Raw genomic sequence first — 27,263 nt, forward strand, 5'->3', positions numbered from 1 at the left:
TAAAATATGGATACATTGGTTAATAAAATATTATGGAAATACGTCTCCATTTGTGCTTCAGATGATTTTTCATCCTTAGTAACTTAGTAGTTTTTCTGTTGAATACAAAGAGGGCTGAATTCGCACTGTAAACCAAAAATCTGTCAGGGGAATACAAAAACCAAGGCAGTTTTGAGTTCATACGAGTACAAATAAGCATATAATGCTGGTAATCTTATCTTTCTTTATAACTTAAAATAGCCAAACAAATGTTTTATAAACATTTTAACTGTTTTTGGCTTACATCCAACAGTACACTACTGGACTTTAGCACAGGGCAAAGTCTTACAGCCACATTATAAGCTCTTGAAAATAGGGGGCTGGTTTAATGGAAATGTTAATAGACCCATAATAAGAAATGTAACGTGTTGCTATAATTTAAAACCTATCAGAATTATTGTCCTTTTGGCACCTAATAAAAGAGGAATTTTAGGTTTTTAAACAAAATTACAATGAATCATAAAATGATTGAATTGTTATTAAAAACTGCTTTCTTATTTTTGGAATACTTTCTGTCAATCTTGGTTAACTCTCCAAAACATAGCCTTATACTGTGAAGCTTTCAATATTCCGTGTAGTTGAAAGGCAAAGTTAATGGCAAGATTGAGATTCTCTTACATTTGGTAGCACCTGGCTGCTCAGTGTAAGTAAAGGTATCAGAATTTGGCCTTACATTACTCGACCAAGGTCTGTCAGCTAAGAATAAAACCCAGCTGTCCTTACTCTCCATCCTTCTAGTCAGTAGACTTAAGAATATAGGTTTTCCTGAGATACCACAGTTTAACAGCGTTTTCTAGGGTATATATATATTTTTTATTTTCATCCCTGCTTTTACTAGTGACCTTCCTCAAAACAAATCTGTGCAATATAACCAGAAGACAAACAAGTAAAATATCCTGCATATTTGTCCACAATTCAGTCACTTGTCCTTCAGAAGAGTGTTCTGAAGTGCTTTCAAAGCTCACATGAATTTCCCTAAATCCTATCCTCATATGAAACAGTAGTGGCTATGATATCCATCATTATTTCCCATTCTCTGGGACTGAAAACTCATTAGCATTTAATGATGAGGTAAAGAGTATTGTTAGAATTGGAGGGCTGTATCCTCAGATGTCTTTGCAGTCTGCATGAGATGCAATTCAACAAGCTATGTTAGTCTGTGGTTGGATAAATAGGAAGAAGGGGTTGGAATTGTAGCAGCTTTCTTGATGGAGGGCATATGTCTACCATTTGTTACTCAAGCTGGTTTTCAAGCTGCAAATCATGTCTCATCCGCATCTGCTCATGGTTGACTTAGTAGCAGCAGCAACCTTTTCTTTCAGAAGCAGACCTTGCCACAATGATCCATGCCTTTCACCACCAGGCAGAATTATTCTAATGTGCTGTATGTGGGACTGTGCTTAAAGACCACTTAGAAACTTCAGCTATTACAAAATGCACTTCCATGCCACTTACTATGCAGTATTCCATGTAGCGGGCACATTATACTTTTTCTCCATAGTCAGTAGTGACTTCCTTTGGTTTCTGGATGAAGAACATGGGGTTGGTTTTGACCTACAGTATACAGTTCTAAATGGTTTGGGTCCTGACGATCTTATTTTTTCCTCATGCAATAATGTAACACTCACAATTAGCATATAGTTTTGATCTGTTAGAGCCTTAGTCTAAACAGGAGGGGCTGGTGACTGGACACTTCTGCTACAGATCCCTCAGTTGTGGGACATATCCAAATTGTTGACCTTCACGGAATGGTGCAAAGCTTATATAGAGGGCACTTCAGGATGTAGCCTTCCAATTTTGACAGGAATTACAGCCCTCCCACAGGTCTATAATCACAGTAAAACTGGAGCATGAGCTAATTCTTTATAATGTAGATAGAACATGTCTGGTCTCTCAGACCTTTTTTAAGAGGGGTGGGTTGATAGAAGTATGAGGAAGTTGATGGGAAATGATCTTGTTAATGGCAGAAGGAAAAACTTTTGTGGATATTGAATGGTTTGAAGAGAGAGAATTTTGTTTAGGGATGAGTCAGAGCGTTTTCCTGAATATTAATCCACTAGGATTTTTATAAACATATTTTATAAAATATCTATAATGGTTACAGCTTTGGGTAGCAGCTTGATAAGTAACAGTAAATTAAAATAAATAACTAATCCTTTAAGAGTCTGAGTTAAAAGTCTGAAAAACATCCTCTTTCTTTAGGATTTGCCATAAAGATTTTTATGTATATATGAAGCAGTGTGAGGTTGAGGTGCAACCAAAATAATTTATTTTCTCTTTTTCCCCTTTCCCAGAATATGACAGATACCTAGCATCTAGCAAAACGATGGCAGCAGCTTACCTTGATCCAAACTTGAATCATACACCAAGTTCAAGTGCAAAGACACACCTCAGTACTGGGGTGGAGCGTTCCCCAGGGGCCATGGAACGAGTCTTAAAGGTCTTCCATTACTTTGAAAGTAGCAGTGAGCCAACAACGTGGGCCAGTATTATCCGGCACGGAGATGCTACTGATGTCCGGGTGAGTCTGTTTCCAGAATTCTTATTCTCTAAAGGCTTGTGTATGTTAATATTAAGAAAGTGTGGCACAGACAACTCTAATGGCTAAGGAACACAGATGTTCTACAGTTTATTTTAAATCTTTATCTGACACATGCTGTGAATCATTTCAGGCAAAGCTTTAATTTCTAACAATTTTCTCAGAGAGAAGGCAGACGTGCAAATTGTACCTTAACTTGACAGGGCTGTTGACATTAATTTAGTTCTCATTTTCTGTGGCATAAAGACTTCAATATGGAAGAACAGCAACTGAGCTTGATCACAGCTGCTTAGATTATTTTACCACTGTGTATTTCCAAAAAGGCATTGTGGGGACTGAGTGTGACTTAAGTGAGTAACAGAAAAAACTGTGAGAAGCAGACCCTTAAATTATTTATTCTGGAGTGGATGGCAGAATAGAATGAGCAGGGCTATATGGAAGGCACAAGTAGCAATCTAATATTAAGAGACCATTATTTTAAGATTTCCTGGAAGAGGATTCTCTCTTTGAGGTCTCAATGCTGTTTATTAAATTAAAGGAAGGAGCCGGAGAACATCTGAAAATGCAAGGATCAAATTCTTTACTTGCTTGGTGTCTTTGTTTTCCCCCAAATTCAGATTTTTCTGCGTGCCCCCCCCCTTTTTTTTTTAATAATCCCCCTTCAAGTGACATATAATCAGGATCTGCTGAAGACAGGTAATGGGTAGGGCAGAAGACAAGGTTCAGAAGACCTGGGTTGTATTTCTAACTCCTACTGACATTTCTGCAAGAGAAAACTCTTTTTAAAAAAACAAACAAAATGTGAAAAGTCTAGAATGCCCTCCCCTCTTCCCATTGTTTCTCTTAGCACTGCTGTGTATGGAAAGAATTAACAGCATTGTGAACCGAGGGCAAATTTTATGGCAGTTGTTGTAGACTTGTGAAATGCAAAGTTCCAGTGGAAATTACCCAGAAAATTTCTGAATCTTATCAATTTAATAAATTGGCACCTAGTGTTCAGAGGGATCTAGGGAAGCAGGCAAGGTATAGGAGCAGAAATCAGAGCCAGCCTAACCCTTTTTTTCATGTGGAACAATTTTTTGAAAATCTCCCTTCCCCTTTTAAAATGTCACCAATTCCTGTCCATGATTATCTTACCACCTAAGGGTCAACCTAAGTGGTGAATTTGTTTAGTGAAATTATTTGTTTAAACCCCAAACTAGCTCATTTTATATAAAATGTGTGTGTGTGTGTGTGTGTGTGTGTGTGTGTGTGTGGTGGGGGCATAAGGGAAGGGAAGGCAAGTGTTAAGAGGGTCATATCTCCGTGCCTCCTACTGCAGAAGTGGATACCAGCTGGTTATTCCTTTCAACACCAGCAATCTATTTACAATGCTTTAATTTTTCAAGGCTATCTTTGAATGGGGAGAGGGGCTAAAAACTGTTTCTCCCCCCCAAATGAAAGCTAACATTCTTGTGTACATTTCTCATTCCCCAAATCAAAAGTGCCTTTAGTTGTGGGATATGTTGGGTCCCAAGCACTAACTCTAATACTAGTAAATTCAAGAGTAAGCCCATATTCAGAGTTACTTGTGGCCATTTAAAGTACAACAATCAAAGTCTTAATTTTATAAAGGCTGAACAAATCAAAAAGTGTGTTTAAAAAAGAGAGAGAGAAAAAATAGGGCCCACATGACTCAATTAGAAGTTCTTTTTTGTTTGTTTCAGAATGACTTCTTGAGCGTATCCAAAGCTTCAAGGCTTTTTCAGATGGCTGTGCAATGTTTTTTTTTTTAAAGTTTTCAAGTCTTTTAACCTGTCAGTCTGTTTTATGGGATCTTAGCAGGGGAACTTTTCCAGTTTTCAAAGGAAGTCTGTGAGTTCTTCTGGAAACCCCAAATCCTTCTATTAGAGGTATTTCTGCGGTTAAAGTGGTAGATGTTTGTGGCATGCACTAATGTCAAGGTGATGGCATTTCCTTTCCCACTTCCTGATATGTCCGATTCCCTAATAATTTTGGACTACCTTTATTTTTAACCAAATCAGGTTTACCTTTATCCATGGCAAGGGTGCATTTGACAGCTACTGCAACCTCCTGTATTCCTGGAAGGGACTTTGGTTTTCTCTCAACCCTCTTAATACTTTTTCATAAGGAATTGTTGCACTGATTTGTAAACCTGTTGGATTTTAATTCAGTCTTTACCGGCTCAGGTACGATCTCTTTGAATCGGTTAAGGTATGTCCTTATCATAATCTGGTTTTGAAGATGGCTTTTCTAATAGCCATCACATCAGATAGAAGAGTGAGAGAGATTCAGGCTCTCAGAGCTGATTCCCATACATGCCTGCACTATTTCCCACAAGGATAAAATGTTCTTTCTCCTAAAACCAGTGGTGTGGTTAATAGTTTTTACTAGATATCCTTTTAATTTCAGTGAATCTCTCTATTTAATTCCCCATTATCTTTCCTAGGCCTGATTACTTAATGGGATTGGCTGTGTTGCACAGGCTGGGTGTGAAATGAGCCATTAGTATTTATTTGCACAGAACCAAACCATGACACAGACGACTTCCAGTTATGTGCCCTTTGGAGAAAAATTAAATGCCAGGCTATTTCTGTTCAAAGACAGCCAGAGTGGGTCAAAGCTTTGTGTCCTAGCCTGTAATCACTAGGCTGAAGTCCTGGCACAAGAAGGCCTAACAAGCAAATGGAAATAATTGGCACTTACTTTATCAGTTTATTATAATAATCAAAAGTCAATGTATATATGTGTATAAAAATGGTATCCATTTCCTATTCCTCTCACTCCATACTTGGTAACTCAATTGTCTTGTTAGATTGCTAGCTCTTCAGAGACTTTGTCTTCAGCACCTAGCATGATAAGGGCTCCTTCTGCAATAGAGGGGTAGCTGCTTCACGGGCTTGTCTCGGGAATGTGTCTGTTGCTGAAATTTGTAAGGCTGGTGCCTGGACTTTCATTCACACTTCTACAAAGTGTTGTTTTCCTGGTGCTGGAGTCTGAGCAGTTGCTTGTTTCATGAGGGCAGTAATTCAGTCTCTTTCATTACTCTTTCCCTGTTCTCTCCCTGTTGCTTTCTACTGCTTACTAATATACAGTGGGCATCTCCAGGGCCAGTTAAGAAGGTTGTTCCGTAATACTCATGAGCGCGCTATCTGTCTCACTGGGCACGTTTGAAGGGAGTTGAGAACTGTTATTCAGGGGGCTCCAGAATCCCATCCTCTAGGTGCATGCTCCTGGAACCAAAATAGTTTTAATTTTTCTGTTTTATTAGTTAATTTTAATAGTGACATTTCCTGAACCATTTGGTTGCCAGTGGTGTTTTGGGGACTTCGAGATTATTGGCCTGCAGTTTGCTGTAAGCATTAAGGATTTTGTACAAAAACCTTTTCTTGGTCCTTTGTTTTGGCTGACTGGGGTGAAGAGGAGGAAACCCAAGAAGCCCTGTAGCAGCAGGGAGAAACCAAGCTGTGCCCAGACTGTCAACAAGATTCTCACTTGCAAATGCTACTACCATAGAGTCAAAGGCAGCAGCTGAATTTCTCCACTTCTTGACAGGAGTGGTTGTGTCTCAGCAGACAGCTGTGGGAATCAGGCACTATAGAGTATGCTGGACTGGCAAGACTCTCTCAGGCCCACACCCTACACTTGACTCAGGACTGCAGCAGTATCCCTCTAGGTCATAAAAATGTGTTTTTTGGGCTATGAGTGGAGAGATTGGTGTTCCACCTCAGACCAGCACGGACCCAGTGCAGTTGGTCTCAAAGGGAGCCTTGGTAATTGTGACGGGTTGGATCACAGAAACCCCCTTGGGAGCTGCCACCTGATGTGCAAAGACTACCCCTGCTTCTGTTTTCCCTGCCAGCTCAGGACTCCAGCACCCTGTCTTGCTGAGCCAGACACTCCCGTCTGCTCCAGCACAGACCCAGGGTCTGAATCACTTGTTCCAAAGCTGCAAGTTTACCTGAAAACAGCTCACAAAAGTGTGCTTGTCCTTAGCACTCAGATGCCCAACTCCCAATGGGGTCTAAACCCAAATAAATCCGTTTTACCCTGTATAAAGCTTATACAGGGTAAACTCATAAATTGTTCGCCCTCTATAACACTGATAGAGAGCTATGCACAGTTGTTTGCTCCCCCAGGTATTAATACATACTCTGAGTTAATTACTAAGTAGAAAGTGATTTTATTAAATACAGAAAGTAGGATCTAAGTGGTCCCAAGTAGCAACAGACAGAACAAAGTAAGTCACCAAACAAAATAAAATAAAATGCGCAAATCTATGTCTAATCAAACTAAATACAGATAAGATCCTCACCAGTTCCAGAACGCTCCCTTTTACAGGCTAATCTCCTTTTAGCCTGGGTCCAGCAATCACTCTCACCCCCTGTAATTAATATCCTTTGTTCCAGTTTCTTCAAGTATCCTGGGAGGGTGGAGAGGCTCCTTCTTTAGCCAGCTGAAGACAAAATGGAGGGGTCTCCCACAGGTTTAAATAGACTCTCTCTTGTGGGTGGAGACCCCCCCCCCCTCACTCCTATGCAAAGTCCAGCTCCAAGATGGAGTTCTGGAGTCACCTGGGCAAGTCACATGTCCCTGCATGACTCAGTCTTTACAGGCCGAAGCCATTGTCCACATGGTCTCTTGTATGTCTCCAGGAAGACTTCTTATGTGGATTGGAGCATTCCAAGATGCATTGTTCCCCAAGTGTTTCCTGATCAGGTACTTAACCTTGCGAATTCCTTCCTAAAGAAGCTGACCAAATGCCTCACAAAGCTTACTTAGAAATCAAGCAAGTATACATAACTTTGAACACACGAATGGTGCCTGCATACAACTAGGATGAACATAACCAGTAGATCATAACCCTTACATCGATATGTTACATGGCATATGTAGCAAAACCCTATTCCAGTTGTATTATACATACATTTATAAGCACCCCCCCATAAAGCCTTATGGGGTACACTGTCACAGTAATATCACAGCCCCTGCCATATACCTGACCTGGAAGGTCAGTCTGCTGTGTTTCTTCATGGGGTGCACTCCTTACATGGGATGTATGATGGAACAGGATGGTGATGTTACAAGACCCTCACCTTTAGTCAGAAGAGGGGAACATGCTCAGGCTAGAAGAGAGCGAGTCCTATACTGATTTCTCCTCCCTTTCATCATCTCTCTGAATTAAAACTAATGAAATATTTGGAAACGAGAGGGGAAAGGCACTGTCCAAATGGTAGAGAAGTCCATCCGTTGGATCCTGAGGTGGTATCCCAGCGAGATGGAGAACTATCGGACTCAATAAAGTCATATACTTGAGAGGTTATTTCCCCAGGAGTGTTCTTGAGCAAGTGTTCCAAAGGTAATTGCTCTAGACCCAAAAGAGAGTTTCTTCTTCGAGTGCTTGCTCATGTCGATTCCATTCTAGGTGGAGCTTCCCGTCAAAAATTGCCACGGCGCAAGTCACCCTTGCCCAGATGGTCTCCCAGATGTCGGTCCTCACCGGGGCGGGATCGCTCCCAGTCGCGGCATCGGTCTCCATCCCCCTGGTACTGCTTGTTGGACAGGCACCAATCCTCGCCTTGCAGGTCGCCGACCATGGTCACTTGGCAGACTCAGGCCTCGACAGCTCCGCTCTGGTCGCTGGAAGGGCAGTGGTTTGACTCGGACCGGGAGTGCAGCCCCTTGCCAAGGAGGGGTGGTTCGCTGCCGACCCGCGAAGCTGGCACGGCGCCTGCAGCGACAACATGGCAACAGCAAAGTGGCCTGCGCAATGGCTATACAGGAACCTGTGGAGCATGCCCGTAATGCCGGGCCTGTATTCCCACCTGTCCTCCCTGGCTGCCTTGGACAAACCGCCTCCAGCACCGCTGGCACCTGAGTCGGAACATGGTACTGAATCTGACGTGGGGGCAGCGCATCAGACTCCAGCACCTAAGGAGCAATCCCCGGAGAAGGAAGGGGAACCTGCTTCTCCCCAGCGGTGCACTCGTCATAGTCGTCTTCGGACAAAGAGGTGGCGGGTCCCTCCCAAACGGGCAGCCCTCCCTCCCGGAAAAATTCAAGGAGCCCCAGGCCCTCCTTAAGAGGGTGACTACCAACTTCAACTTGGAAATTGAGGATGTCGCGGAGGAGTCCAATGACCTCTTTAACGTTATATCCTCCTCCACCCCGGCCCAGGTCACCCTGACCATCCACCCAGGGGTCCTTAAGATTGCCAAATCGCTGTGGCAGACCTCTCCCTCTTCAATTCTGCCTACTTCTAAGAAGGCAGAAAAGAAGTATTATGTCCCTGCAAAAGAGTTCGAATATCTGTATAAACACCCTCCAGCGGCGTTACTGGTTGTGTCCGCTGTTAATGAAAGGGACAGGCAGGGCCAAGTCACTGGCATGTTGAAAACAGAGACGCCGAGAGATTGGACTTATTTGGCAAAAAAATTTATTCGACTGCAAGCCTGCAATTTTTGGTGTCTAATCACCAGGCCCTGTTAGGCAGGTACAGTGTTAACCTGTGGGCCTACCTTAACAAATTCAAGGAGGTCCTCCTTCAGGACCAAGCCCAGGAGTTCGCCACTTTAGTGGACGAAGGCACAGCGGTGGCAAGGGGGGCCCTTCAGATGGCCTGGGACACTCCGCGGTGGCCATGAGGCGCAGCTCCTAGTTGCAGTCCTCCAGGTTATCCCAGGAAATGCAGGCCACTATACAGGACCTCCGGTTTGAGTGAACGGGGCTCTTCTCTGAGCTCACGGACTCGAGACTCCATGGCCTTTAAAGACTCCCGTGTCACCCTCCTGCTCCTTGGGCCTCCATACTCCTCAGCAGGCCAGGAAGCCGTTTCGCCCTCTGCCACCACAGTCTAGGTCCTGGGGGACTCCCCGGCTGGGCATCTACAGGAGAAAGGATAGAGACAAGGAGTCTAAGCAGCAACACCCGTCATCTTCCCGTTTGTCTGCTCAGCCTGGCCCTTCCAGAAACCAAGGAGGCCAGAAGCAGTCATTTTGAGGATGCACTCGAGGACAATGCCCTACTCACCTCCCAGAATCCACCCTCCCACTCTTTCCTTGACTGCCTCCACCTCTTCCAGTCACCATGGTCTCAGCTGACCTCGGACCATTGGGTGCTCAAAATAATATCCTGAGGTTACACCCTGCAGTTCGTGGCCGACCCTCCCTCTCACCCCCCTTCCCCATCCCTTTTCAGGGACCCTTCTCATGAGCTACTCCTCGTCCAAGAGGTTGAGAACTTCCTGCATCTGGGGGCGGTGGAGGAGATCCCTCGAGACATGAAAGGAAAGGGGTTCTACTCCTGCTACTTCCTGATCCCAAAAGCAAAAAAGGGCCTCAGAACCATTTTGTACCTGCATCATCTCAACAAATCTCTCAAAAAGTTGAAGTTTCGCATGGTCTCCCTGGCCTCCATCATCCCCTTCCTGGATCTGGGAGATTAGTATGCCGCCCATGACTTGAAGGATATGTATTTCCATTTTCCCGGGGCACGGGCGCTTCCTTAGTTTTACTCTGGGCCAGCGCCATTTCCAATTCACAGCATTGTCATTCAGTCTCTTGTCAGCTCCAAGAGTGTTCACAAAGTGCATAGCACCAGTGGCTGCTTACCTAAGGCGCTGGGGTGTTCAAATTTACCTGTACCTCTACAATTGACTAATAACACTGGTCTACAATTTTTGAGAAGTTGTCTGCTTCAGAGATAAAATGTGCTATTTATTATGTATTTTGATGTGCTGAATTCAAATATGACAATTAAAACAACTGATTGGCTACTGTTTCTAAGATATTTAAGTCTTTACATTTTATGTCTATGTATATTGTGTAGATAGTAGAGTTTTAATCATAAATTGTAAACCTAGGTCTTTTCATGTGTTTATGGTTGCTTTACATGATAATATTTCACCTGTCCTGTTTACGTAACACTTTAAAAATCAGCAAAAGGGTTCTATAAATAAAATTTATTATGAAACAAAAGGCAAAAAACTATTCTGTACATAGTTTAGTCCTATTCAGTGTCTACTCGGCGCTTCTTGGCTTGTCTCTTGTATTCATTAAATGGAGCATCTCTTGTCACTGTCCAGCAATAGTCTGCAAGCATTGATGGGCTCCATTTGCCCTGATAGCGTTTCTCCATTGTTGCAATGTCCTGGTGAAATCGCTCGCCGTGCTCGTCGCTCACTGCTCCGCAGTTCGGTGGAAAAAAATCTAGATGAGAGTGCAAAAAATGTATCTTTAGTGACATGTTGCAACCAAGGCTTTTGTATGCCTTGAGGAGGTTTTCCACCAACAACCTGTAGTTGTCTGCCTTCTTGTTTCCGAGAAACTTTATTGCCACTAACTGGAAGGCTTTCCATGCCGTCTTTTCCTTGCCACACAGTGCATGGTCAAATGCATCATCTCGAAGAAGTTCACGAATCTGAGGACCAACAAAGACACCTTCCTTTATCTTAGCTTCACTTAACCTTAGAAATTTTCCACGGAGGTACTTGAAAGCTGCTTGTGTTTTGTCAATGGCCTTGACAAAGTTCTTCATCAGACCCAGCTTGATGTGTAAGGGTGGTAACAAAATCTTCCTTGATTCAACAAGTGGTGGATGCTGAACACTTTTCCTCCCAGGCTCCAATGACTGTCGGAGTGGCCAATCTTTCTTGATGTAGTGGGAATCTCTTGCACGACTATCCCATTGGCAGAGAAAACAGCAGTACTTTGTGTATCCAGTCTGCAGACCAAGCAAGAGAGCAACAACCTTCAAATCGCCACAAAGCTGCCACTGATGTTGGTCATAGTTTATGCACCTCAAAAGTTGTTTCATGTTGTCATAGGTTTCCTTCATATGGACTGCATGACCAACTGGAATTGATGGCAAAACATTGCCATTATGCAGTAAAACAGCTTTAAGGCTCGTCTTCGATGAATCAATGAACAGTCTCCACTCATCTGGATCGTGAACGATGTTGAGGGCTGCCATCACACCATCGATGTTGTTGCAGGCTACAAGATCCACCTTCCATGAAGAAGAATGGGACAAGATCCTTTTGACAGTCACGGAACATGGAAACCCTAACATCACCTGCCAGGAGATTCCACTGCTGTAGTCTGGAGCCCAACAGCTCTGCCTTACTCTTGGGTAGTTCCAAATCCCTGACAAGGTCATTCAGTTCACCTTGTGTTATGAGGTGTGGTTCAGAGGAGGAGGATGGGAGAAAATGTGGGTCCTGTGACATTGATGGTTCAGGACCAGAAGTTTCATCCTCTTCCTCTTCCTCGTCTGACTCAAGTGAGAATGATTCTGGTGCATCAGGAACCGGCAGTCCTTCTCCGTGGGGTACCGGGTGTATAGCTGATGGAATTTTTGGATAATGCACAGTCCACTTTTTCTTCTTTGACACACCTTTCCCAACTGGAGGCACCATGCAGAAGTAACAATTGCTGGTATGATCTGTTGGCTCTCTCCAAATCATTGGCACTGCAAAAGGCATAGATTTCCTTTTCCTGTTCAACCACTGGCGAAGATTTGTTGCACAAGTGTTGCAGCATATGTGTGGGGCCCACCTCTTGTCCTGATCTCCAATTTTGCAGCCAAAATAAAGGTGATAGGCTTTCTTAACCGTAGTGGTTATACTGCGCTTTTGTGATGCAAAAGTCACTTAACTTCTGCTATGTTTGTGGTGATCTGCACTGTTCACACAAGTACGAGGCATCTCTGCTCACTTTGGCTAAACAGAAATGTGTCCCTTTGCAAAATCAAACACTGACAAATAAGAGAGCACGACACTGTATGATTTCTAGAGCTGATATAGGGCAATTTGTTCAGCAGAGTGATGTAAGCTTCGTTATGATTGCATCATCCATGACTTCTAGGAATACCATGATGCAATTCATATCATGTATGACGCAATACCAGCTTCAGATTGCATCACTCATTGTTTTTCCTAAAAAGCAAGTACTGTCCAAACCCAGTCATAGATTTATTCATAGATCCAGTCAAAGATGTATTTTAGTCATTTCTGGTTTAAATTGAGATCCCTTCCCTTTATAACTCACTTATCCTCCGCCATTCCCAAGTCAAGGGTCGTATATACTGACCCAATAGCATATCTTGAAAACTAGAGCCAATCAACAATTTTAAGCATCATTTTCGTTCTCAGTGACCCAGAATTAGTAAAGTTTGACTACATTTATTTCAGAAGCATTTTGGCTGTAGAGAAGTGTAAAGGGTCAGACCTGGGATCAGGTGCGGCAGCATCTCGGTGTGATTTGTTCCACGTGTCGCAATCTGGGGCTGTTAATAAACGAGAAAAAGTTGACCCTAAGTCCAGTGGAATGCATAGAGTTCATTGGACCGGTCCTCTATTCGCCTCAGGCCTGAGCCTTCCTCCCCAAGTCTCGGTTCCAAGCCACAGCGGACCTCATCTCGTGCATACAAGCCCACTCTCTCACCACCGCTCACATGTGCCTGCGATTGTTGGGCCACATGGCGGCCTGCACTTATGTGGTCCGACACACGTGGCTCCGTCTCAGGCCCCTGCAAGTGTGGCTGGCGTTGGTCTGTGTCCCCAACAGACACCACATGAGCGGGTTGTCAGGGTCCCGGACCAAATACAGTCATCACTCACCTAATGGCAGAATCCTGCATTGAAGACCCTTGTCTCCAATGCCTCGGACCTGGGGTTGGGCGCCCACCTGGACGATCTCTGCACACAAGGCCACTGGTCAAGTCACGATTGCTCCCTACACATCAATGTCAGGGAGCTTAGAGCGGTTCGCCTTGTGACGTTGCACTCCATATGATTTTATGAAAATATGCTAATGAGTGTGAATATATTGTAACTGGAAAATGCTTCATGCAAAAGGTCTCTTATAAGGTATCATTACAAATCTTACAATCTACTAATTGTGGTCATCCTATTTGTATAAATGTATCATTCTTGTATCTGAAACTAGAAATATGAAATATAACTCTGAGGTCCTATTGTAATTATACAAAGTGTGGGCCATTAATGGTGGTTTGGAATCTTGATGGCTCCCATCAACTAGGACAATTGGTTGTAAATGGATCTGTTTACTTACAAGCCTTCTTGTGAGTCAGGCCAGGAAGAATGAAGGCTTGGGGTCTCACAGGACATGTGACTATGTCACCTGGTGTTGGGTGTCTGGGTGCTGGAGATAGGAGCACTTCTTAAGCGGTTTTCAGTTAAGTCTGCAGCTTTGGGGCACGTGGTTCAGACCCTGGGTCTGTGCGGGAGCAGACTGGCTTGTCTGGCTCAACAAGGCAGGGTTCTGGAGGCCCAAACTGGCACAGAAAACGGGCTCAGAGGTAGTCTCAGCACATCAGGTGAGTCTCCCAAGGGGGTCTCTGTGATCGAACCCATCACATGCCTGTCCTGCCAAGCCTTCCTATCTCACATAAAAAGCAGGGTGGTCCAGATCCTGATGGACAATACAGCAGCCATGATCTATATCAACAAGCAAGGCGGAGCCAGATTGTCTGCCCTTTGCCAAGAAGCTCACAGGCTCTGGGACTTCTGTGTACAACACGGTATCCATCTCATAGCTGCACACCTCCCCGGGGCCAGGAACGCTTTGGCAGATCACTTCAGCAGGACCTTTTTGTCCATCTGGAAGTGGTCAGCATCATCTTCCAGAGGTGGGGGACTCCCCAGGTGTACCTGTTCGCGTCCAGGCAGAACAGGAAATGCCCCGTTTTCTGCTTGATATGGGGAATCGATAGAGGCTCCCTGTCGGACACTTTTCTACTCCCATGGTTGGGGGATCTGTTGTACACCTTCCCCCTAGTGGTGTTAATTGATTAGGGCTTCTAGAGAATACCACAATACAAATAATGAATAATAATGATGATGGTAATAAAAGGGCCAGAAGTGAATAGAACTAACTTGAATTACACTGGCTGAGGGTCTGGCCCTGTTTTCAGTTTTTTAAAGCAATTACAGCAACAGCTCAGATTGTTTACAGAATTGATTTGGGGTTCCTTTAGCTCTGTGCCTCGTCCTGTGTGCGCTTCCTAAATAAGCCATTCTTTGTGTTGCTGAGCTGGAAAGATTCATACAACAAACCCATAGAAACAAACCTACAGGCTACAGAAGAGGTATCTAAACCTTGCAACACAGAGGGATATGGTGGCAATTTGCCAGGAGCCTGAAGTAATTTGCATTTGTGTACATAAATGTTTTTATCTATTAAATACATGTAGCCATATATTCTTCTGTCTTTCTTGATAGACAAATATAAATAGCTGGTTTGAGATCACTAGCAATAAAACTGATAGTTGATCTGCATTGTTCTCATCCAGTAGTTACAGGGAGAGGCAATGCTCAAATTAGAAAACTTAGGAGTTGCTGTGTCCCTGGCTCTCAGCCACAATCATCCTGAAAATATCTTTTCCTCCCTCCGCATGCTACTATTGTCCAAGTTAAAGTGGATTCTCCTTCTACCTTTCAACTCCCCTGTCCTGACCAAGAAATACAGTAAAATGGGGGGACATAAATAATTAAGGCTATTTTCTAAGCTGTGTCTTGCCTTGTTTTTCTCCTACAATTCATTTTAATCTTTCTATTGCTTTTTCTTCCTCCTTGTCTTTTTCTCTTTCCCTCTCTGGTCTTTCTATTTCCCAAACTCTGTCCTTCCATGGCGGTTCCTAGTCTGTCTCCACTTCCATTGCTTGGTTCTCTCCCACAAAGTCTGTGTTCTTCCATTCCAGTCTTGGTTGGCTTTCCTCACAATGTCTACTCCTCCCCCGGCGCCCCAAGGTCTCCCTCTGCATTTGGTTCTTGGACCATTTTTTGGATATTCCTATACCATAGCTTGTAGTTTTGGGTGAATGCAACAGTTAAGGAGACCTGAGAATGTGATCTGGTGACGCAATTTACCGGGGCAGAAAGGAAGGTGGCTTTAGTGCATTGAGAGCCAACTATAAGGGGCAGTAGGACAAGATTAATGCGATAATACAATGTATTATTATTAGTAGTAGTTTCTATGTATACAATAATACATAGAAACCGTTGGTCTTTCTGTCATTTTGTGAAATAATCCGGGGGGAAATGTAGTATTTAGAAGAGGGCTTGGACACAGAGGAGACTTCCTGCACATCTGATGAGAATGGCTCAGATATCATGGACTTGGGCCTTTCATCATTTGGTAGTGCCAAAATGCAGACCAAACTTAAAACCAACCCTGAGGTGGCTTTATTGGTCAATAGAGAGAACCATTCCATCTCCCGCACAGGACAGATCTGTCTGGAAATTGCTTCACACATTAGTAATGACCCGTCTACTGTTGAAACTGTGGAGCTGTGTTTGAGTGATAGGAACAGCCCAAATGACAGAACAATTTGTCAGACTAACTACTTATTAAGAAATATGAGACTCATTCTTGAGCATTATTGGTAAATGAGCTAGAAAGTAGGTACCCTCTACTGTTAAATAAGTATCTCATTTTTCTTGTTTTGTATTTAGTACATGCCCACATAATGGATGGGTACCTGAGCCAGGTGACAGGACATAACTGGGCTCCTTCCAAGTGAAATATACACTTATCGGGTAAAGATCTATAGAAATAGCACTATGAACATAAATCTATAGTCCTGTGTCCAGAAGCAACTATGAATGGCCCCCTTTTGTATCACAATAATGAGGCTAATTACTACTGCTACTACTGAACAAAAATATCTTTGGTGTATAAATTGAATATTGTTACATTTCTTACATTGATGTAAAGCACTCTGAGATCCTTGGATGACAGGCAAAAGGCAAAATATTTTGATTAAAACAATATAATTATTTTTCAGTAAAATGTCAATAATTTTCAATAAGTCCTGGAACACTGGGGAAGTTCCAGAAGACTAGAAGAAAGCTAATGTTGTGCAAATATTTTAAAAGGGTTGACAGGATGACCCAGGTATTTATAGCCTGTCAGTCTGACATTGATTCCAGGCAAGATTATGGAGTGGCTGATACAGGATTCAATTAATATAGCATTAAAGGAGGGTAATATAATGAATGCCAGTCAACATGGGTTTATGGAAAAAAGATCCTGGCAAACTAACTTAATATCTTTTTTAATGAGATGACAAGTTTGGTTGATAAAGGTAATAGTGTTGATGTAATAGACTACTGTAAGCATTCTCTTGGTTCTGCATGTCATTTTGATTAAAAAACTAGAGGATATAAAATTAACATGGCACACATTAAGTGGATTGAATGATGGCTAACTGAGAGATCTCAAAATGTAATTGTAAATACAGAATCATCAAGCGAGTGTGTTTCTTGTGAGGTACTGCAGGGATCAGTTCTTGGCCTAAGCTATTTATTATTTTTATCAGTAACCTGAAAGAAAACATAAAATCATCACTGATAAAGTTTGCAGATGACACAAAAATTGGGGGAGTGGTAAATAATGAAGGGGACAGGTCTGTAAGACTGAGTGATCTGGATTGCGTGGTAAACTGTATGCAAGAAACAATACATGTTTTAATGCAGTTAAATGTCTAGGAACAAAGAATGTAGGCCATACTTACACAGTGGGGGACACTCTCTTAGGAAGCAGTGACTCTAAAAAAGATTTGGGGTTGTGCTTGATAATCAGCTGAACATGAGCTCCCAGTGCGACGCTGCAACTAAAAGGGCTAATGTGATCCTTGGATCCATAAACAGGGAAATCTCAAGTAAGAGCAGTGAGGTTATTTTACCTGTGTATTTAGCACTGGTGCGACCACTGCAGGAATACTGTGTCCAGTTCTGGTGTCCACAATTCAAGAAGGATGTTGATAAATTGGAGATGGTTCAGAGAAGAGCCACAAGAATGATTAGTGATAGACTCAAAGAGCTCAAGCTATTTAGCTTAACAAAGAGAAGTTTAAGGGATGACTTGATTACCGTCAGTAAGCACCTACATGGGGAACAAATATTTAATAATAGGCTTCTTCAGTTTAGCCGCGAAAGATATAACATGATCTAATGGTTGGACTTTGAAGCTACACAAATTCAGACTGGAAATATGGTATAAATTTTTGACTGTGAGGGTATTTAACCATTAGAACAGTTTACGAAGGGTTGTGGTGGTTCTCCATCACTGACAATTTTTTAATCAAGATTGGATGTTTTTCTAACAGATATGCTCTAGGAATTAATTTGGGGAAGTTCTATATCTTGTACGGGAGGTTAAACTAGATTAGCGGTTCTCAAACTGTGGATCGGGATCCCAAAGTGGGTCGTGACCCTGTTTTAATGGGATCCCCAGGGCTGGTGTTAGACTTGCTGGGCCCCGGGGCCAAAGCCAAAGGCCGGGCCCCACCACCCGGGGCTTCAGGTTTCAGGCCCCCCAGCTGGGGCAGCGGGGCTCATGCTTCAGTCCCCCCTCCTGGGGGGTTGTTGTCAGAAGGGGTTCGTGGTTCAATGAAGTTTGAGAACCCCTGAACTAGATGATCATAATTGTCCCTTTTGGCTTTGGAATCTATGAATAGATGTTGTGTGGCTAAATCTTACTGCAGTAAGCATGAATGTGGGCATTCCACAGTTGTTGTTTTTCCTATGGAAATTTTAAATCTGACTTATTTGAAGCTTTGGAGTCCAGTCCAGTTCAATTCATAATTTAAACGTCCTGCATGAAACTTTAGCACTCTTATAGCACTTTGAGTGTGTAAAGTGCTGCATTAACATTAACTCTTATAATGTACCTATGTGGGAGATAAATGTATTCCTTAACTGGGAAACTGATAAGGTGGAATGTACTCAAGGCCACACAATGGTTGTTGATAGTCAGGATTGGAACTCAGGTGTTCCTTACCTACAGTCCTGGTCCTAGAACACACTGTACTGTTCCATTGGTCATACCTAAGCTTATGAAATTTTCAGATATCACTGTGGTTAGAGTGTCAAGCATTTAGTCATGGCTTACTTCAGGGTGTTTTAGTTCCTACTGTACAGTTGTTAAGCAGTTAAACTGTCTGAAAACCTCTGATTAAACATTCTAATCACTATTCTAAAGAGCATCAGGCATGCTTGTGGCAAGGTTTCCCAACTTGTGAAATCTCTTGTTAGCATGAAAGACAGAGAAGCTGTCATCCATGCACAAGTTATGGCAATTGCTTTTGTCTGTTATTGGAAGTGTCTCTAGACAGTCTGGGGAGGCTTTCCAGAATTCCAGGACTTTCCCTGCATTATTTAACAAGGGTCAGAGTTGAGTACACTGGCCCAAATTATGGCCGCCCTGCCAGTAAAGCTCTTGGATGTTTAATCTTTTGCTGCTTTGTAACACTAGCAGGCTAAAACAAAATCCTGCTGTACTCTGTGGGAATTTACTAGATTATATGCATGTAGCTGTTTCTCACACAGGGACAGATCCTCACTTAGTGTAAATTGTTGTTGCTCAATGGAGCTGTCCTGATTTATTCAAGGTGAGGATCTAGCTCCAAATAGTTGAAATTAAACTTTTTAATTTTTTTTTGTGTAAAATGAATGAACTCTCTATATTAAAAGCTTGAGTGTCTCGATCACATTATTTTCTTATTTTTCCATTTTTGGGTCAAGCTGTAGTATTGGAATAGTCCAAGGACGCCTGATAGCAAAATGCTATATTTATTTTGATTTGTAGTATGCACCAGTTCTTATGCTCTGCATAAATGTACAAGTTTGTAAAATAATAATTACAGTAAAGGTTGTCTTAATTTCCTTCTTCAGTATATTTAATTTTTGATAAATGTATTTAAGTTAATTTATTAGATTGTAAAAAGTACTTCTCATCAGTTTACTATACTTGAGAAGAGAGGTGAATCCATTTTACTTACCATCTATTAAGTTGTATTTACCTTTCATCTCCATTCTCCAGATGTTTTCTAAATTTCTCACTGAATGGCCTACCTCTGCTTGTTTACTTTTCTGTGAAATGTTCTAGATAAAATTTGTTCTCACTTTATAGGATAATACAAAAACAAAAAATCATAATATGTATTTAGAGTTTAAGCTCTCAGGCTGGGACATGTTATTTAACACAGCTAACCTGTTGTACAGCAGTATAGTACAGTACCATGTATGCAAACGGTTATCTATGTACTCAACTTGTGTATTTATTGACAATTTTTTCAATTCGAAAGAATACTGTCTTGATATTTACTTGATTTTGGTGCAAAAACGGAAGAGCTATTGCGCTTTTCTGGAATAAGGTTGAGAAATATTTTGTGTTTTTAAATTGAGACTGGGATTTCAAAGGGATTTAGGCACCCAGCTCCCACTGGCTTTCCATGAGAATTAGGCACTTGATTTCCTGGGCCCCATTAGAAAATACCAGGCTGATAGTTAGAGAAGCTCTTGAATCTCCTCCTCATTTCTTTTCTGGCCACATACTTGATTATCTACTGTAGCAGTTTCTGACTTTGGCTTATCTGTCAATATTTTTAATGCTTTGTTGGTGTGGAAAATATCCAATTTTGCCTTGACTCCATTTCCCAAACTCATCTTTGTCATATTTCAGTTTGAGTATAACTGCCTTTTCAGAACATTGACCCCTATTTTCATTATTGACAAGACACTGTCCTTCATGGGCAGATTTCTGAAATGAGCTCTGCATGTTTTGCACTTTATTTGTGTGACCTTCAGAAAAAAGTATGCTTGCCAAAATGTCAGGCTTTACTTACGCAGAAATTGCCCTTAGTGTAAGGAGGGGGTTAAATATTTCCCTTTGTACATCTAAGTACTCTTGGAAGTAGCACTGCTCTTTGTAACCTTGGATATGAGCAACTGTACTCTGCAGTATTTGGTACAGTATATAAACAGCCGTACATAAAAGCAGGCTTCTGTTAAATGTAAAAAACAAACTTCATCAGCTTTAGCACCCTTGTGGTCAGTACCTCAATAGCAAAGCTAAGTGGGACATTAGCATACTATTTAATTTGTCTTGCCTTTCCTGTTTGTAGGCCCCACATCATCTTCACCCCTGTTGCACCTCAGCAAACACTATGCTACTGATGGCTCATCAACCAAAGATTTTGCTGGGCTGGAGACCCCCATAAGGGTCAGATTTTTATAGTATTGCACAGTTTCAAAAGTTGTTTTTCAATCATTTAAACCCTTTGGGATATAAAATAATGAACTTTGCAAAACTGCCCTATATTGTACACACTGTTACTTACCTAGCCCCTGTAGTCCTGCTCCCACTCCTGTGGGACTCTGTGGCAGATACCTGTGGACTTTTCTTGGACTCTGACTATTCCTTGCCTGGAGTTAGTCTAAACTATAATTTATGAAAGGACAAACCTGGGGTACAATTTTTCTGTTAGAAAAATCTACCTGAGTAGATGCCTCTTGCTTAGGAAATGTTTCTGCTATGGTAGAGATTAATGTTGACCCTCAAGGACAAGTTAGATGGAAAAATCAAGGGTTCATGAGTGAATTAACCTTTTACTAAATCCTGTTTGCTCAGGCACAAAAGAAGAGGAAAGCTTCTGACTGTTTTCCTAACGTAGGTGGGGAGGGACTGTCAAGATTTGCGGAAGAGTTAGAAAAATTTAACAAGTAAAAGGTGTTGTGGTTTTTTTTTCAATCTGCAAATCTGCCCTTTCCCCTCCCCAGCATTTTCCCTATGTAGAGCATATAGTGGCTCAGTTTTGGTAAGATACATGACTGGTACAGATTCATGTAAAATCATATAACTAAAAATTCAGAACTGGAATTACAGTTTAAAAATTAGTAACTTATTTTCTTGCACTCCTAATAAATGTAGCTATGTCGGATCCATTGATTAGCCCTTTGTACAAAGTATGAGATATGGTTACCCTTTACAGGCATGAACAAAAAGTTTTATAACAAATATGTGCATTTTTGTGTGTTTTAGGGCATAATTCAGAAGATAGTGGACAGTCACAAAGTAAAGAATGTGGCCTGTTATGGATTACGGCTCAGTCACCTGCAATCTGAGGAGGTCCACTGGCTACATCTGGACATGGGTGTATCCAATGTGAGGGAGAGGTTTGAATTAGCCCACCCTCCAGAGGAATGGAAGTAAGATTATAAACCTGTTCAGTTTCAAAATCAAATCATCATGTTCTGTTTGCCATAAACTTTGTATAATCTTTTATTTTATAAAGAAAATCCTCTTGCAGAACTCCTGAGAATAGGGCTAGTAGAAAGGGAGACAGCTGCCTATAGTTACCCAGCAAAAAGCCAGAAGAAATGAGAAGGTGCCCTGGTATTCCAGAGGAAAGGCTCATTGGCTAGAAGGGAATTCTGCCAACTGTGAAGAGCTGATAAGTCTAATTTGAGCCTGCAAATCTTAGAGTGGGATAAGAGTAGGATGAGACTTGCTAAATATGTAGTAGGCCCAGTGAATCATAACATTTAATTGTATCCCTGTTTTAAGCATAAAAATGCTGTGATGCATTTAAAAATACTTCTAAAAGGGCATTTTATATTCTCTTTAAAAGAAATTAGGGAAGTGTTGTTAAGCTTCATATAATGCAGCTATCATTTAACCAAGACAAATGTTAATTACTCCTGTTTAGAAATGTACAGATTTAGAATGGGTTAAGATTCTCCAGGTGAGATTTAATTGCCAAATCTGTTCTTAATATACAAACCAGAGAAGAATACAGCTCAGTCTGTTTTAAATGGCTTGCTTCTGCAGTGCTAATAGAAGTAAAAAGCAGTAGAAAAACTCTTTGTCAGAAAAGTGAAGAGATATATATCTGAATAAATACATGGAGCAGATCTACAGAATAAGAAATGTTCATAGTTAATTCAGGTAAATCCTATCACTTGTGTTATGCAGGAGGTCAAACTCAGATGATCACAGTGATCCCTTCTGGCCATATAATCTCTGAATATAATCAGTTTTCTGACCATAACACACTTTACACAGGATTACTAGTCATTTAAAAACCCACAAATATGTTCTTCTGAAGAACTGCAGTAGAGTTAACAGTCTGCACGTAATTTCTTGAAATTTAAATTGCTAGATAATTTACTAGTAAATGCTTACCACATCTAGCAAATCTGATCCTGTGAGTTTATTAATTCCCTTTTAGGGGGTAGCCTGGATTAGCCTGTCACACTAAATGAGAAAGTTTAAAACATTGCTGTCAGAAATATTGCACATTTTCTTCTGCGTACATGACAATTTAGGGCTTCCTGTATGCTTTAATGATGCTGATTGATTATATTTTTCAAGCAAATTATCATAAATAATACTTTGAAGTGTCTTTGGGGGGGGGGGAATATTCTGTTCACATAATATGACCAGAACCAAATATGAGATATGAATAATTTATGCAATGGATATTTCTTACCTATTGTCAAAGTGCCAGTTTCATGTGATGCATATATACATGTGATGTATATTATGTGATGCAACCCATATGTTACATATTACAAAACAAAGTTAATCAGTTTTAAAAGGAAAGTTAGATAATTGTTTTGAAGTTTGGATAAAGGGATTGTATAAAAACCTCAGACAAGTGTCATGATAAGATATAAATTATTCAGTACATCTCCAGAGTGTCATTTTATGCTTTATCGAATGCAAGCAGCCTGACATACCTTTTAAACCCATAGAGATTTGCTTTGAATAATCAAAATGTTGCTGTCATATTTGTAATACTATAAAACAGAGCATTTAGGATCAGATGACAGTACTTGTTAAAATATTTAGATTAGTAGAGTAAGAGAGAAGTCCTGGAATGGTGCTTGAATTAATATCTTCCTATAACATAATAATCAAGTAACTGCTGCTCATATGGGAATTTTTTAATGATTTTAATTTAAGACTGTGTATTCAATATACACGGAAAATGTATTCTCTAATATTCTTTTAGATCAGTCCAGATGCTTAGATTATACTTCCCGACAGCAGGAGGAGATAGAAAATGATAAAAATTCTTGGAACAAATTCTGCCCCTAATGTAAGTGGTTTTTGTGATGCTATTGGATACTATTTTCAGTCCTGAGGAGGAAACATAGCAGAGCAGAGGAACTGGAGGTGACTCTGTATTCACACCACACTGCAGTAGACTCCTATGGCTGTGGTTAAGGCTCAGGATAAGTAATAAATTCAGACCTACACGGTCAGCCACAGTTTGTTAAGCCAGACATCTCTTCTCTCTTCCAATGGCATTCAGTTCAGCTGTAAGAGCACATGTAGCCTAGTTTCACAGCAGTGCCAATCGGTAACCATCCTAATGAAAATTAGCAGAATGCAATTCTGTAGCGAGTGAAGGAGCAGGAAGTAGCTGTTTGTTAGGAGTCCATTGCCCAAGCCTTAAACTTGCTTTAAGATACCACTGTGGCCATGTCTTCACTGCTGAAAAATGTATGTTTTTTACTCTTGGGCAACTCACACACATGAACTATCCCAAGGTAAAAACACAGTGAAGACAGGACACTTCAGTTTTACTGTGAGATAAACTAGGTGAGGTCATCCCAAGGCAGCAAGATAGTGCTGATCTTGCCTAGTTTACCTAATGGTAAAACAAAAGTGCCATGTCTTCACCATGGGATGGGTCATACACATGAGTTATAGAATCATAGAATATCAGTGTTGGAAGGGACCTCAGGAGGTCATCTAGTCCAACCCCCCCTGCTCAAAGCAGGACCAATCCCCAGACAGATTTTTGCCCCAGATCCCTAAATGGCCCCCTTAAGGATTGAACTCACAGCCCTGGGTTTAGCAGGCCAATGCTCAAACCACTGAGCTAAGAGTGACTATTATCTGAATGTAAAAAACACACACCTTTTTTAGCAGTGTAGACAAGGTCTTCGACTGTTACAAACCCCCAGAAGGTTCAAAAGGATGATGTCAGTGAACACTGGAGACTTTATCAGTGAAACTGAATGCTTATTTGTTCATTGATAACATTCATTCTATTCAGGAAACTAATATTGAGGAACACAGCTGTATTGTATACTACAATGACCATTGGCTCTCTCTCATTTCCTCGATATGCAAGATCTAGCATTGCAAACAGAGGTGTTTTATACCAAATTTATGTGCAGGTTATACTTCTAATTACACCTCTACCTCGATATAACGCTGTCCTCGGGAGCCAAAAAATCTTACCGCATTATAGGTGAAACTGAATTATATCGAACTTGCTTTGATCCACCGGAGTGCGCAGCCCCCCTCCCCCCCCCGAGCACTGCTTTACCGCGTTATATCAGAATTCGTGTTATATCGGGTCACATTATATCGGGGTAGAGTTTATTGTAAAACACTTAATCTTCCAAATTTAATTGAGATTTGTTAATCCAGTAACAAGCCAATTACCAGTAGATGCATCCCATTGTTATGTAAATTGTTTTTTTAACATTGGTGATGAATCTGCTTTGTTAAAAATTCTTTGTAGAAATAACTGATTAGTGCAGTTAAGGAAAAATACAATTTAAAAGATCAAGATTTCAGAAACTTAGCAACTTGTCCAGAAGGCAAAAGCTATTTTGTACTGGTGCCTATATTTAGTACATTAGGTTCTCTTAATATGATAATAAAGAGGCTTTTATAGTCTGCTACATGAAGTCCGATTCAATTTGACACAACTTGTGAGGAAAGGAATGATAATCACAGTAACAAGCAAATTCAGACTTACAGGGGAATCACTTGCCTCTAAGAACATGAGCCAGGAAAAGGTTTGCAGTGACCTTTTAGTTTGTGCTGCAAATTCAGAGACTGATTTACTACTATTTTGTTCTGTGTAGCACAAGAGAGCTGTACCTAGATCGGAGGGAGAGATTTAACTGAAATGTTTAGCGCTGAAATGTGTGTGGAAAGGAGAGAATGGAGCTTTGCAGAGCATAAAGCAAGTCCTTCTGGTTGAAATAGATCAACAATAATTTGCAGTAGTTACTTGAGCCAGGATAATATTTAATATAGTCACAGGCAAAACTTGCTGTGCATAAAAAAAGCAGAGACATGTCTGAAGTTTAAACTTAGCTTTCTGGCCATATCATCATCTTGAACAGTTTTCTCTTTCTTCTTTCTCATTTCTAAAGGTATTAATAATCAATTTCTGTTTTATACAGTTACGCTCACGTTATAAACATCTCTGCAGAAGCATGTTGCAGAAATGAAATCTAGGGATGTTCTCTAATTCAGTCTATAGCTAATTCTAATAGAATGATAGAAATATAGGTCTGGAAGGGACCTTAAGAAGTCCTCACATCCAGACCCCTTTGCTCAGACAGGACAAAGCAAACATAGACCCTTCCTGACAGGCATCTGTTCAACCTGTTCTTAAAAACCTCCAATGACTCCACAGCCTCCCTTGGAAGCCTATTCCAGAACTTAACTACCTTTATAGTTCGAAAGTTTTTCTTGATATCTAACCTAAATCTCCTTTGCTGCAGATTAAGCCCATTATTTCTTGTCCTTCCTCCTCTGGTCAGGGAGAGTAACTGATCATTGTCCTCTTTGTAACAGCTCTTAACATATTTGAAGATTACACTGCTCTACAGCCAAAATGCTTCTGAAATAAATGTAGTCAACTTTACTAATTCTGGGTCACTGAGAACGAAAATGATGCTTAAAATTGTTGATTGGCTCTAGTTTTCAAGATATGCTATTGGGTCAGTATATACGACCCTTGACTTGGGAATGGCGGAGGATAAGTTAGTTATAAAGGGAAGGGATCTCAATTTAAACCAGAAATGACTAAAATACATCTTTGACTGGATCTATGAATAAATCTATGACTGGGTTTGGACAGTACTTGCTTTTTAGGCAAAACAGTGAATGATGCAATCTGAAGCTGGTATTGCGTCATACATGATATGAATTGCATCATGTTATTCCTAGAAGTCATGGATGATGCAATCATAACGAAGCTTACATCACTCTGCTGAACAAATTGCCCTATATCAGTTCTAGAAATCATACAGTGTTGTGCTCTCTTATTTGTCAGTGTTTGATTTTGCAAAGGGACACATTTCTGTTTAGCCAAAGTGAGCAGAGATGCCTCGTACTTGTGTGAACAGTGCAGATAACTTCTGCTATGTTTGTGGTGAAGTGACTTTTGCATCACAAAAGCGCAGTATAACCACTATGGTTAAGAAAGCCCATCACCTTTATTTTGGCTGCAAAATTGGAGATCAGGACAAGAGGTGGGCCCCACACATATGCTGCAACACTTGTGCAACAAATCTTCGCCAGTGGTTGAACAGGAAAAGGAAATCTATGCCTTTTGCAGTGCCAATGATTTGGAGAGAGCCAACAGATTATACCAGCAATTGTTACTTCTGCATGGTGCCTCCAGTTGGGAAAGGTGTGTCAAAGAAGAAAAAGTGGACTGTGCATTATCCAAACATTCCATCAGCTATACGCCCGGTACCCCACGGAGAAGGACTGCCGGTTCCTGATGCACCAGAATCATTCTCACTTGAGTCAGACGAGGAAGAGGAAGAGGATGAAACTTCTGGTCCTGAACCATTAATGTCACAGGACCCACATTTTCTCCCATCCTCCTCCTCTGAACCACACCTCATAACACAAGGTGAACTGAATGACCTTGTCAGGGATTTGGAACTACCCAAGAGTAAGGCAGAGCTGTTGGGCTCCAGACTACAGCAGTGGAATCTCTTGGCAGGTGATGTTAGGGTTTCCATGTTCCGTGACTGTCAAAAGGATCTTGTCCCATTCTTCTTCATGGAAGGTGGATCTTGTAGCCTGCAACAACATCGATGGTGTGATGG

The 27,263-nt window shown here is 41.4% G+C and overlaps 1 protein-coding gene across 6 annotated transcripts in view; it reads left to right on the forward strand.

Annotated features, from left to right (window-relative positions):
• PTK2 (protein tyrosine kinase 2) overlaps positions 1-27,263 on the forward strand; it is a 297,965-nt gene that overhangs the window by 70,388 nt on the left and 200,314 nt on the right. For 4 of the 6 annotated variants that reach the window (XM_065398773.1, XM_065398778.1, XM_065398775.1 and 1 more), the window contains exons 1-2: positions 2,351-2,560; positions 21,424-21,590. In XM_065398773.1, the coding sequence (XP_065254845.1) occupies positions 2,366-2,560; positions 21,424-21,590 (362 nt within the window). In that variant the 5' untranslated portion in view covers positions 2,351-2,365. Of the gene's footprint in view, positions 1-2,327; positions 2,561-21,423; positions 21,591-27,263 lie in introns of those variants that run through there. The other 2 variants (XM_065398777.1, XM_065398776.1) reach the window with 2 other exon arrangements.

Source organism: Emys orbicularis, chromosome 2 (assembly GCF_028017835.1).
Source record: "Emys orbicularis isolate rEmyOrb1 chromosome 2, rEmyOrb1.hap1, whole genome shotgun sequence".
In the NCBI taxonomy this organism is placed as follows: Eukaryota; Metazoa; Chordata; order Testudines; family Emydidae; genus Emys; species Emys orbicularis.